General features: G+C 41.2%; 1 protein-coding gene across 4 annotated transcripts in view; it reads right to left on the bottom strand.

The window, feature by feature from the left end:
- LOC128780483 (pre-B-cell leukemia transcription factor 3) overlaps positions 1-11,903 on the bottom strand; it is a 110,941-nt gene extending 99,038 nt beyond the window's left edge. For 3 of the 4 annotated variants that reach the window (XM_071221068.1, XM_053920694.2, XM_053920690.2), the window contains exons 1-2: positions 10,931-11,903; positions 9,929-10,002 (exon numbers count right to left, since the gene is read on the bottom strand). In XM_071221068.1, the coding sequence (XP_071077169.1) occupies positions 9,929-10,002; positions 10,931-11,130 (274 nt within the window). In that variant the 5' untranslated portion in view covers positions 11,131-11,903. The remainder of the gene's footprint in view (positions 1-9,928; positions 10,003-10,930) is intronic. The other variant, XM_053920696.2, reaches the window with a different exon arrangement.
- Positions 11,904-14,100: the final 2,197 nt, after the last annotated feature.

Genomic DNA, 14,100 nt, shown 5'->3' with positions numbered 1-14,100 from the left:
ATACATAATTATATATACAAACTATAATCTAGTTTGGTTCTAAAAAACACTATTAGATATCAAGCCATTATTTTGTAAAATATTAGAAATTTAAAAGACATAACCACGATAATTAAAAAGTCATAATGATAATCAGTCAAAAAAAGAATTAATTGTTTGTTAGAAATGGTAACATAAGGTGGGTTATACTGAAAGGAAGAAATATCTCCTTTATTGAAAATAAAATGCCATAAATTTAGGTAAATCAAAATTACTTCATGTAGTACATTGACAGAAGAGAATTTATGTTTATAGAGCCCATCATTTCATTTCCAGACATTCTGTTTCTATACTTGATCACAAAGGTCAAGAGCCAAGAAGTCAATAAGTCTCTAAGAATATCCTCAATATCATATCACTGCTCTAACAAGTGGTGAGCAAGAGAAATTCAGACAAGTCAAACACCCACAGCCCATACACAGTTAAAAGAATTTCCTTCATTTTTTTCCTCTACTTATTCCAACAAAGAAATATGACGAGAAAAACTGGAGGGTTCTCACTTATTTGAATAACAAGTGAAAATCTAAAAATATCTTCACTGTATGTTATTACCAACTGTATCACTGGGTTTTATAGTGACAGCCCTGTGCTATAATTTCTGAGAAAATCTCTACATAAAGCTCCATAAACTCAACCATTCCTATAATGTATCGCCTTATCTAGCACACAATCATTTCAAACACAACTTTTCATGTTAGTATAATTTGTTCAAAAATGGTAATAAATACATCCACGAAGCCAGAGAAATCATTGCACAATCTATTTTAACGTGTTCTTACCAGTACTGACAGTTCATCCTAGACCCAAGATCCAATGTAAAAGAAAAATAAAATATTCCGGTATTACTTGGTTTAATTAAAGATATCCATTATACACATACCTTTTAATGGACCAAGATTCCCAATCAACATTATAAATAATCTGGGCCAACTGCAGAGTAATGTCTGTGAACAATTATCACAAAACTAAACCATGGATGGCTGTCAGTTGGTGGCAGAGTTCTTGCTTTCATAATAAATATAAAATCAATTTCCTGTTCTAGTTCCTATTCCATGTTGAAAATGATATATCTGACTATGAATTCCAACTACCTTCATCCTTAGGGTTTTTTGTGTGTTTTTTCTTTTCTTTTCTTTTTTTTTTTAAGATGGTGGGGAGAAAGAAAAGAAACTTGTGAGATCACCTAGGTCAATTCTTTCTCATTTGAGGACACTTGTAAAGATTTCTACATAATATACACATATAAGCTTGACATTTCACTTATGTGTGTGTATATGCATATACTTTTTAAAACATATGTGTATATATATATATATAGTTTTTAAATACAGTGATTTTTTTCCTCCAAATGTTACTCAAGTATTTCAGGAGTCCCTTACAATAATTCCTCTATAAATTCCTACTTACAAGGCTTATTCTACATGTCTAAAAGCCTGTAGAAACCTTTTTTGTTTAAAAAATAATAATATGCAATTTCAGAAGCTTTTTGTTCCCATTTCAATCAAAAATAACTTCATAAGTTTTAAATGAAATTTTGCAAGTAATCAGAGACTAATGAGGATTCATTGATTTAACTAGTTCTGGGAGTCTGAGAAAGGAATGAGAATAAAGTAACCAAGTATTTAATTTAGAAGAGCAGCTACTGTGTAGGTACGCTAAGTCCTTCTCACTGAGAAATGTAATCAGGACTTTTGTGTCAAGAGAGACTCTCATACTCCTCTCTGTGTACACATTCCGAACTCCCATTAACATTAACAGGCACCACACAGGCACCGTGCACACCCAGGAGATGCCAGCCTTGGTAGTGTGTATGCATGGCAGCTGTGGTAACTAAATAATCCATATGGCTCCGAGAAGTTATGGTTTATTGGGTCTAGGAGTCACTGCTACCATGGTGGAATCAGACCCTAGAACCAAGCCTCAAGATGAAGGCTTTACCCACACAGGATTTGTGGTAGGCCAGGGTTTTCCAATTATACCTCTATTGATGGTTGTGGTAGGCCAGGGTTTTCCAATTATACCTCTATTGATGGTTTACACTGGTAGAAGTTCCATGTTTGAGGAAATCTTAATGTTTTTTGCAGGTCCCGAGAAGTTCTGCCGTCTTCCCCATCCACCACTCCTACCCCAACATTCATTCATACATTTCCCAACAAAATACAGAAAATCACAGTTGCTTCATAGAGAGATAACCAAAAGCCTTGGCTTAAACCACAAAAGTTTTCAAAATCAGAATCAAGTATTAAACTTGCCTTCAACATGAAAATATAATATGGTAATCTTACACAACAGACATACACTGAAACGTAAATTCCACAGGCTGTGTAAAAGGGCAGAGTTTAACCATTAATTCTAATTGTTTCCACTTTTAGGTAGTAAAGTCACAGTCTTAATGCTCATTTAATACAGTTTCCTGAAGCCCAATTCAACAACTTCCTCCTTTCCCTAGTGAAGAATATATTCTTACGAAGTTCAGTTCAGTAAAGAGACTGGTGCACAAGCACACAAGCAAGGTTGTACTTCTGAAAAGAATAACTAGCCCTGTTGCCGAAATTAGGCTTCAGGAAAAAAAGACTGGATGACACAAAATTCTTAGTATACTTTCATACAGAGAAAGAGCACAATAAAAAAATATTTGTATCTCCTATCAGGTCAGTTAATATTCAGAAAAATCCTGTAACATTACGTTTAAGTAATCATGGGAGAGGAAAAAAACACCAATGTTCTAGAAGCTGCTCTAGACCTTTCAATCAATTTTATTTATATGCAAAACCAAGAGAAACAAAAAAAAAAATGAAAAGAAAAAAAACAAAGCTCCTCCTGATGCTAAAGCTCTCAATTTACTGACAGGCAAATGGCTTCATGCTGCCACTTAATCTCATTTCTTGCATAATGCCCTCTAATTAGCATATCAAAGTGAATTAATACTTCTAGGGCATTAGCAATGGGGAAATCTGCTCCAGGCTCACAATAGCAGTTAAGAGAGAGCCAAGAAATCCTCAAAAACACCACAAACCACTTTGCATTGCAAAACTGTTCAATTTATTTATCCTCTCTCTCTAAACACTTTTACCGCACACTGTTTTACTACTGTTCACCAAACAAAATGATAATTGCCAAACTTACCAGCATCTGTAATGCCTGTTTAGAATCTTAATTTAGATTGTTACAGATAATTTCTATATGCAACCATTTGTTCTATTATAAATGTTAATATAGACAGTGGAAATGGTGACATTCTCAATTAGTTAATTTGAATTTGAAATAAAATTATATGAGATTTTAAAATTTATGAATTTTTTAATGTAAAAAGCCACCTGCTGGACTCTGATGCCCAAGAAATATACTTTGAAAACTGATGTATCATGTAAAGCAAAACAGACAAAAAAATCATTTTGCCATAACATATGTTGAGTCTACCAAATAATGGTTTAAACATTGTGAGGAATCATCAGCATTAAAAGGATTACAATGTACGTATACCAATTCCTAATTAATATGAGCACACAAAAAGCATTATTGTTCAAAACAGCTTAACATTGTTAAAGCACTTAATTTGAAGAAAACAAGAAGTACAAAACTTTTAACAATTATTTTTATCCATAAATACACTTTTGTTTTCAGTCCTAATCAGTTACTATCCTGTAGATAGTCAATCCAAAAAAAAAAAAAAAATGCTATAACAATTCAACTTAACACAATCTATCACACCAATTTTTTGGCTATGCATACACTCAAATTTAATACCAAAGTAAACTACTGTTACCATCCAAAACTACAAACATATCACATTCATGTAATAGGTCGGTAAAAAGTAATAAAGAGATTCTGATTCTACAGACTATTCTAAATACTACTATTCTACATAGAAAAGGGGTAATTAGAATCAAGTGTTAAAGAGTAATGAAATTTTCAAACATGTTCTGTGTATGAAGACATAATAAGGTTTATTCTTTCAATGGCTCATTCAAACATTATTTATAATTTACTTGTTATAAAAAACACTATCATCTAGCTGTGGTAGCAATTTGTTTCACTGACTTCTAGAACTTTGTAAAAAATCTGATAGCCAGGTCTGAAAAACTTTGAACAATTTACACTACATAGTAATGTAAATTATTTACTTTGTTCAAACTTAAAGACTCAAATGGCCTACTGAAGTAGAGCAAATGCTTGAAAAGGTCAACATGGGAGGGGGGTGTGTGTGCAAGCTTTGTTAGTCAGTTACTACCTAAATCATGCTGATAACACTGATAGATGGCTAAAACACAAGCCTGCTGAGAAAACAAATAAAACATTATTCTCATAGTGTCAATATTGAAATAATAAACATCTTAAGATGTTCACATATACACAAATGGAGGAAAAATAGTCTAAAAATCTTTATTTAACTTGATGTGCTGGTGCTGATGTGTTAAGTATTTATTGTGAATAGATACCTCAATGGTATGAGTATAAAATAAAGTGATGACTGATTTAGGGTGTGGTTCATGAAATGCGGTTTCAATTCTTTATAGCTTCATATAACTTCATCCTATACAATGCCACCATAAAGTAGTAAAATGTAAGTAATCCAAGTAAGATGTTAAATTTCAATCTGTCTTGGAAGTAGCCTTTTTCAAAATTAACAAAATGAAATCTAAAAATACAAGTGAAATTAATTAAAAGGAAAAGGATCACAGTATAAAAGATGTACACAGATATATTTTATGAAAGCCGATGAACCAATATGCTCTTTGGAGCAAATCTGGGCCTTCTTTGCTGCTATAATATACTTCTGATTTGTAACAAAATTATGTAAATTTATATAATAACATAGTAAAGTCCCAAATAAAATACTAAAACTACACAAATCAGTTATAAAGTTCATTAAAACTGAGGCATAAAAGAATTACTTGGACAGATCAAGTTAGTTTTGACAAGAGTGTTCACTATATTATTGGGGAGAAAAAGGGATGGAAGATTGCCCTATATTTTTAAGATAATACTTACTTGACACTTTACATCATGATGTTCTAAGCCAGTATGGTAGTGGCTTTTTTTCCTAAGTTTTACACAAATATATTGCATGTATCGTCTTACGGGGATGAGAGTAGGAGAGCAAAGAAAGTTAGAAAAACACCATTCTTTTACATCCTCCCTCAAAACCTCCTAAAAAAGCTCGTTATACAAATTTACAAAAATCAAAAATTGATTAAAAAATGTTCCTAAATTGCTTTAAGGAAAAATTTGTGATAAAGTAATATAATTTGTGATATTTCTAAGATACACTATTTTTTTCCTGCTTAATCATTTAATATTTCCAATATAAACAAGCCATGTCTAAATGAAATAAAATTTAAAATGTTAACGGCCCATTAAAATTTGCTTCAAAAGAATTAATTGTGAAAGGGTGCAAGTTACAGAAAAAAGCAGGATTGGCCAAGTGTTCCTAACTGCTGAAGGTAGGTGAGAAGTTCATGGGAATTCAAGTTTCTCTTCTACTTACATATTTAATGTTTGAAGTTGTCTATAATACCCATTAAAACATAAAATTAATCATTTATGGAACAGTGCATTTGCTTTTAAAACTTTGGAAAAATAATGATAATCATATTGGAAATATTGCAAGAGCAACTGAAAATATACAGGATATAGTAACATTTAGACTCACTAGTAACAATTTTCACTTTTGTCATTAAATTTTCAATTGATGGAATATTTGGCTTTTAAACATTGTGAATTAAAGAATTACATGGCACTGTACAAAACAAATGAATAAATTTTAACCCTGAAGTGTAAATAAAGAAAAAGAGATCAGGAAAAGAAGACTCCAATGAGTCTCGAAGTCTTTTGGGTCAGAGTTAGAGAGATGTTGACTGAGAACACTGCCCCTCTGAAAGCTAGTCACACTTGTAGCAATAAAGATAAAAGGTTTAATCATATAAATCATAATCTAAATGCATATAAAAACTCACAAGCTACATTCTTGATACAGTTTTGATATCTAAAATTCTTATGACTCTCTTTATGGAGGGTTCCTTTAAAAGTAAAGCATTTTTAATAGTCATTTTCTTCTCCTTAAACATAAAAAATATTTCAACCAGCCCCACCAGCCAAGCAGGCCTTTCTCTTCCCCTGCGGACACCTCCTGCAGTAGAGAAGTTCATTAAGTTTTATGATCTTCCCAAGTCAGTCCTGCTTATAAGCCTCACAAAGGCCACAAATCTGGCAAACCATCATGTATGCCATTAGACATTACTAGTAAATGAACGCTATTTAGGGTTTGTGGTGGCAATAAATCAGAGTTTGGTTGGCAGCTATCAACACGGAGTATTTTAACCTACCATTTAAAGAAAGGAAAAGGTTGAACTAATTTTTTTTAAATATACATTTTTTCACAATATGATTCAGATTATATACTAAAATGTTGGATTTTTCATTGAAATTTTTTAAATACATTTTTTTTCTCAAAAAGAACCATTTCCTTCATCTGAAATGTCATAATTACATTTTTTTTTCCTCAAAAAGAATCATTTCCTTTATTTGAAATGTCATAATTAAGGGCTTTGGAAAGAAGGCAGATCTGTGAGGATGTTAATGTTTCACAAAGAAAAGTAGTTCAACAATCAAGATTAAGGTGGCCAAAAAGATGTGAGGGAATGCACCAAAAAAAAGATATAGATGAGGAGACCTCATAGCATCAGGAATATTCAATAAGAGATATAGATAGTAAAATATGGCTAAAAAAAATCAAAAGAAAAATCTTAATATATTGATCTCACTAGTTGCTTAGTTTAAAATCCACAAACATCTTGATTATAAAGCCTGTAACTTTTCACTTGCTTTCAAAATGCATAAATATCATAATTTAACAATGACAGGCTTTTCTGCCCAAAAATAACTGTATGATGAATTTAACAAAAAAAAAATACATTTTCAAGAAAAAGCAAGCATCTCATAGTAAAAGTATGCTTTTCCTATCTCTGATCACAAAAATAATATAATTGTGGTAGACTACCCATTTATCTGTCAGAAGGGAAAAATACCTTTTCATGTTTGGTAGGAGCAAAAAAAGATGTTTTCTGAACTAAATCCTTCATGTGCATCAGAACTGGCAGTGTTCACTGCCGGATCAGAAACCTCAAAATCTACTGGCAAATCTACAAATACATGAAATTTTTTTTTAAATAATTACCTTATTTTCAAAGAAGCACAACTGAAATGACATCCATTGAAGTAACAGTTTTCTCTCCCCCTCTGCACTAGTCAACCCCCTACCTACCATTATGCAGAATAGAGTCACCACATAATCTTGGTTTCTATTACAAATGACTAGGTAAACTTTCTCTAGATTTTTCTTTAGATTACAAAGAATTAATGTTTGGATACTATATCATTAAAGTAAAATGACCTAAAGAAAAAGCATTATACAATATACATATATTCTACAGTGATTCTTTTTATAAATTCATGATGTTTCCAAAGAAGGACTGTGAGAACAGATGGGGGAGGGGGTGTTGAAATTTGTTGCCCTGCTTTCTTTGCTTTGGTAACACTCATGTCTACACAGCTGTTTTATTTCAAATCAAGGATTCTGAGTGCAGCGTCCCTGTCTCCTTCTAAGACTAGTTTTGGAGGGTGAGGTGGAGCTACGGGTAGTAGGGGAGAAAGGAGGGGAGAGAAAGAGCTTCACCCCCATCAATCATTCGGTACTTAAATCCCATCCCTCTCCAGTTTAGAGAGGCTGGCAGGAAGATGCCTGTACCCAGACAGCCGCCTTTACTCTGTCGGCTGTTGGCTTTTTACAAAAGAGATAACGTACAAACTTGGATCCGCTGGCCAAAGCACAAAAAGAGGATCTATTTTACAAGTTATCACTGAAAGCCTCAGAAAAAATTTCAAACAAAAATTTCCTTTGTCAGCTACCTCTTGCTTCTTAGCATGAGCCCTACCAAAGCTCTCTCCGCCAGTAATCCCAGACTCTGAAAAGACTTGTTTCTTTTTCGTAACTCACCTTTGACATGAGGTTGACTACACTTTCCTTTCAGAATGGTGTAAGTCTTGTGCAAATAAGCAAGTAGAGGACTTATGCTTCCTAATTGAATTCTGCCTGCTGCTAAATGTCTAAACAAGAAAAGCAGTTTGCTGGGTTTGGTTCTCAAGCTGGCTAGGCCAAAACTTTAAGAAGGTAAAAAAAAAAATTAAAAAAAAAAACACATCATAAGAAGGGGGTGAAAGGGAAAATATCAATCCCCTCATCCCAGTAATATAATGCCGTATAACGTGGAATCAATCTTAATATTCACAACATAGTCAATATCCCAGTACTTAGCTGTCAGCAGAAACTGAAGTGGATCCCTGATAGCAAGAAAATCCTTGGACATTAAGCAACACAATTTACAAGAATTACGTACTTTTAGGTTGCCAAATAAGAATCTTTAAGATTTAATGCTTAATGTCTTATTTTATAGTCAGATAAAAATTATCTACCATTTTAAATCACAATGCTTTCTAAAGATAGCTGAAAATCAACAGAGTAAAAGTTAGTAATTTAAAATGCCTGTGGTTTACAAAATGGAAAATACATCTTTAAAAGAATCACTCAACATTAGGAAACCATGAATACTATGCGAAAGAAAAAAAAATAAGTCTTTAAGGCTCTCAATATTTGCTGTTAATTATGGTTTTAGCATATATTTTAATAGACAGCCATAACCCATCATCTTTTCTTGATTACTTTTAGGATCAGAATAGCATGGCAGAGTGGGAATCTGTTTAAAAGGAGGGTAACTCTCCTACCAACTAACAATTATATGCAGTGTGTTATTATTTGTACACTCAATTTGAACACAATCACCCTCAACCTTTTAAATAGTATCACTTGGATATTGCTACATCCTGGACTTTAACTTTCTCTTCTTTGCCTCAACATTAAAAAAATGATAACTTTATAATATGATATAGCCAACACACACACACACACACACACAATCAACCATAAAGCTTGTTTAATGCACTTGCTTGTTATGTATAGGGCAGACAATACCAAATACTAACTAAAACATGTAAATTAAATCTCTAATTCCACTGGAGTTGCAACTGTCACCTCAAGACTAAAAAATCTTCAATTTTAAAAAGTCTAACAAGAAAATTAAATTGAAATGAATTGCCGGAAATTTACCTAATATGTACTTGTAGTTTTCATTGCAGCACCTCTGCAAAAGCTGTCTTCTCATATAATCCCCTGCCTTGAACACTTCAAAAATTGTTCAACCTGCATCTGTGGACCTTTTTCTACTTCATAAAATACATTAAGCATATTTACAATGTAATAAAAAATTTACTAAAATATTAACAGATGAAATACATTGCACATGCCTAAACTCATCATTAACCTTCCTCGATTCTTAAAAGTAGTCTTCCCAACTAAAACACTATTTCAAACGTGCCACTGAGGTCTGTTCAACTGCATTTATTCTATCTGTGGAGCTGACGCTTAAGGCCGTCCAAGTAAAACAAAGTTCGAGCAATGCTTCTCCCGGTGACTCGGTCCCTGGAATCCAGTCTCCCGTTGCTCCTTTTAAAAACTGACACACAAACAAGGCAAAAGGAGCGGGAGAGGGCGGCTGGCGCTCCGGGGCCCCCTCCCCGCCTGCAGCCAGGGGCGGCCGCCTGGGGACTGGGACCCAGCCCCATCCTCATCCACACTTCATTTTACACGAGGAATGGAACTGAGAAATCGACTCCAGATTTATTGCAGTTTTTTCTCAAGATCAGGAGGTGGGAAGGAGAGAATGATCAAAGATGGCGGTGCCCAAAAGCAGCAGCTCTCAACTGGAGAGTCGAAGGAGTAGCTCCGACCCCACCTCGGGGGGCTCAGGGCCCACTGCGGGGAGCAACGTCTTACCTGTTTTCTCTTTGATCTCACACAGGACGCTGAAGAGCGCGGGTTTCATTCTGTGACAGTTCAGGGCATGTTTCCTAAAAAGCAAATAGCAAAACACAAAGGTATTAGCATCACCTATGGAATAATATGGCGCCTTCAAGTTAGACCCAAGATTTAATTCCGGCCCCCGGTTTTGGAAAGCTCTTTTGAACCCTGGCAAGTAGACAGAAACTCCAGTTGACTAGTGAGCGACAGCCGGCAAGCTCCGGCTGCTTAAGCTCCAGCCCGAGCGGAGCGCGACCCATCTGCCCGGCAGGCTGCAGCCTCGGCGACCGCAGGGCGCGAACCGGAGCGGGGAGCCCGGACACCCGGCCAGGCGGCGACCCGCGGGAGGGGACGGCGCGGAGTGGCTCCCGCGTCCGCCCTCCGCAGGGGGAGCCGGAGCGGTGCGGGCGGGCGGCCGACGGCGGCCAGAGAGCGGTGACAGCTCGGCAAAGTTTGCGAGGCGGCCCTCCCTTCCCCGAGAACTTGGCCGCCCGCACCCGGCCCAGCCAGGGAACCGCCCATCACCCCGCGCCCAGGCTGGGGCGGCCGCCCGGACGGCGAGGTCGCCCCGCGGCCCAGGGGAGCCCGGCGCCGGGCCCCGGGCCGGGGGAGAAAGTTGCACTTCCCTGAACTGCGGCCCGGGGCCCTCGCCGGGCAACCTACACGGGGGTCCAGGCGGGAGGTTTGAATCGGCGCGAGGGGGCCGGGCTGCCGGAGGGCCGGCCGGCGGGGGGCAGGAAAACCACAAAATCCGCGTGGCGCCAAGTCCGTCCCGAGCCCCGAGAGCAACTTTGCTGACTCCTGCCCGCGTCCAGGGGCGCGGGCAAGTCCCCGGAGGCCCGGGCGGGCTGCTGGTTTTCGGAGAAAGTTCCCTGCCCGGGGCTGAGGCCCCTGCCCCGGGTGCCACCCCGGGCCCCGACTCGGCCGCGGGCCCAGCTCCCGCACACACACAAAGATGCTTAATGAGACAACACCAACTTTGCTTGCGCCTCGTCCAAGCTCTGGTCCGTGATGGTCATGATCTGGTGGAGGATGTCGCCGATGTCCTGCTTCCTGCCGTCGCCGTCCGCCCCTTCGTGGCCGTGCGGGGGAGGCGGCAGGGCCATGCCCCCCTGCACCGAGTGGCCGGCCAGGTTCACCCCGGCCAGAGTCTGCAGCATCCTGGATTGATCGTCCATCCCGCCGCGCGCGGGCGGGAGCGGGCGGCGGCGGCGGCTGAGGCAAAGGCTGAGGCGGCGGCGGCGGCGACGAGGGAGGAGAAGAAAGAGGGGGAGGGGGAGGGGGAGGCGGCCGCGCGCTCCCCGCCCGCGCGGGGAGGGGGCGGCCCGGCCGGCGGGGCCCGCGGCTGAGGCGCTGCGGACGGGTTCCCAGCTCCGGCTTCCGCCGCCGCCGAGGCTGAGAAGCGGCTAGCGGAAGCGCCGGGCTCCGCGGCGGTGGCGGAGGCGGAGGCGGCGGCGCCCGCTGCTCTCACGCGGCTGCCGCGCCGCCTCCTCGCAGCCGCGCGCCCCGCCGGGCGGCCCCGCTCAACTTGCTCCTCAGCGCCAGCCGAGTTGCCGGGACGCCCGCCGCCCCCCGCGCCAGCCTGCGCCCTCCCCTCCCTCGGCCGCCGCCGCAGCCTCGGCCGGGCGGTATCCGAGCCCCGGCGGCTCCGGGGGAGGGAGCGGCGGCGGCGGGCGGCGGCGGAGGAGGAGGCCGGCGGGGAGCCGAGGGGAGCGATGGGGGGCAGAGGAGGAAAGTTTGGGAACGGGCGGGCCGGCGCGGCAGGGGCGCTGAGCCCGACGGAGGGCCCTGGCGGGCCGCGCGCCGGGCGGACAGCAGATTGATGGGGCGGGAGAAGTCGCCGCCGCCACAGCCGGAGCCACGTACCCTGCCAGCAGCCGCCACGGACCGGGCTGGAAGGCCGCTGGGCTGAGGGATTGACAGGCTGCCAGTGCCACTCACTCACTGCGGCCTCAGCGCCCGGGGGGAGGGGCAGGGGCGAGCGGGTGGGCGGGGGAGCGCTCTGTACGCCCCGCCCCTGGGGGCGGTGCGCGCGCTCATTGGGCCTTGTGCCTCCCGCCGCCGCCGCTGGCTCCGCCCCTGGAGTTCGACCCGCCCCCTCTGGCCTCTGATCCCCAGTAACCAAGAGCTCGGCGCGGGATCTTTACTTCTGCTCTCAACCTCGCACCCCTGGGTGGGCTGCCTGGAACCACAAACATGACCTCGCCCCGGACCCTGCTCCCTAGTGTTAACAGCCATAGATGTGATGAGTTGTGTATGGGACATGGGGCAACTCTCTCCAAAGCCAACCATGTGCTTCCCCAGAGCACTGTGAGCTTCACGCCTCGGACAGTGCCTGGTACGTTTTCCCGCTCTTCCCATCAGGAGGTAGTACCCTCAGGGAGCCCGGCCGCCTGTCCCGGGCCAATCGTCTCACACTCAGAGCCGAGTAGGGCGGGACAGAGGCAAGAAAGGGCTGTCCCAATTGGAGCGTTTGAAATGTCCAGGGCTCAGGCGGGGATGCAGTGGGTAGCGGCCCCGCCCCTTCGTGATCACCATAGTAACCGAGAGGGCGCTGCTCTGAGTTGGCTCCAGCGCTCTGGCCTTGCGCTGTCCCTCAAGAGGTGACCAGGTAAGGGTACAATCGTTGTCCCGCATGTTTGAAGTCTGCGCTGAGGCGATCTTACTGCCATACACTTTCCCTTAGAAGGGGAGTATATGAAAATGTGTCAGTGAGAAGTGGATCTGGAAGGAGGTGAAGGCCCTGACATCAGGACTTATTCAAGTCTTGTAACACCTTTACACATTGCAATTCCTGGTAACCCAGGGACTATTCCTTTGACCTTATTTGCTTTTAGCCGCCTCCAGATAGACCAAAACTGCAAAAATTAGCTCTTCGTTACAAAGATACGTTTCTTCAGGGGTAGACTGGATTTCACGTACCAACTTACCATGTCATTGAATGGTAGTGATACCAGCCACAGATTTTCATATGTATAACAACTCTTCTTCCATTGCACTCTGGTTACAAATGACTAAAAGCCCACATTATTTGGGAATCTGGACTTCCAGCTCTTGTGGACGATTGAGCTTTCTCTTAACTTGATTTTCCAATCAGGGCTTCAACATTATTTCCCATTTTAGACTCATGGAACTCACGGTAAGTAGGTCGTCTGGTTAAATGGTTGTGAAAAGTCTTCTTGCTTCTTCCCCAAACTCAGTAAGCTGTCTTACCTGAAACCAAAAATAGGGGTATGAAATATGAAAAATGGCTCTTACTCTGCAGGGTTTAATGTAGGACAAGCAGTTCCTTACATGCCAGATGGATTCTTGGAATGAAGCAGGCTACTCTGTTCCAGGTTCTTTCCTTCATATGTTTGTGTACTTTTAAATACTCCCCACTGCAAAGCTAATAGCTAACCTTACAGTTAGGCAAGCTAAAACCCTTACAAACTGCACAGCTGCTAGAGAGGGAGTTCCAAACAATCCACTCTGCTTACCTCCAAAGAAGAAGCCTCCTCATGTTCATTAGTATTCCTGGCTCTTCTATAGCCCATTTATGTGTCAAGTTTTGATTCTCCTTTCAAGCCCCCATTACGGGTTACTCAGTTATCATGATTGGGCCTTCTCTATTCTTGTTTTTCAAAGCTGTCACCAAATCCTTATACATTTTTGCATAAAGGAGCAAGAGCAAGCAGCCAATCTTTCATAACTCTCCAACACTGACAATGTAAAACCATGGAATTCTATCTGAAAAAAAAAATGCCTTAAAACCTAAATTGCTACTAGCTCTAAAATTCAATGATCCCATGACTCACTATCAAGCCTCCTCCCTGCCCTCCTCCTAGGCTCATAATCTTGACTAATAAGTCATGAGGATGAGGCTAATTAGCGATGGGGATTTATGGTTATTTCTGGCCTACTCCAAACAATGAATTATGTAAGCAAAGCAACATATATAAAAATGTAAATAAAATTAAAGAAACATTTAAGCAAATAAAGACAATTGGGAACTATGGGCTATGTAAACAAACTGGAACATAAAAACATAAATTAGAATTAAGAAAACAGTTAAGCAAATGCCAGCGATTAAGAATAAAACAACTTGTTAAATGCCTAACACCCACAGTTATTTTATGGCACACACCTTTAAACCTGTGGTCATTCAG

This window comes from Desmodus rotundus, chromosome 1, assembly GCF_022682495.2.
Source record: "Desmodus rotundus isolate HL8 chromosome 1, HLdesRot8A.1, whole genome shotgun sequence".
Taxonomy (NCBI): domain Eukaryota; kingdom Metazoa; phylum Chordata; class Mammalia; order Chiroptera; family Phyllostomidae; genus Desmodus; species Desmodus rotundus.
Note: the sequence above shows the minus strand (reverse complement) of the source record. Positions and strands in the feature narration are given on the sequence as shown.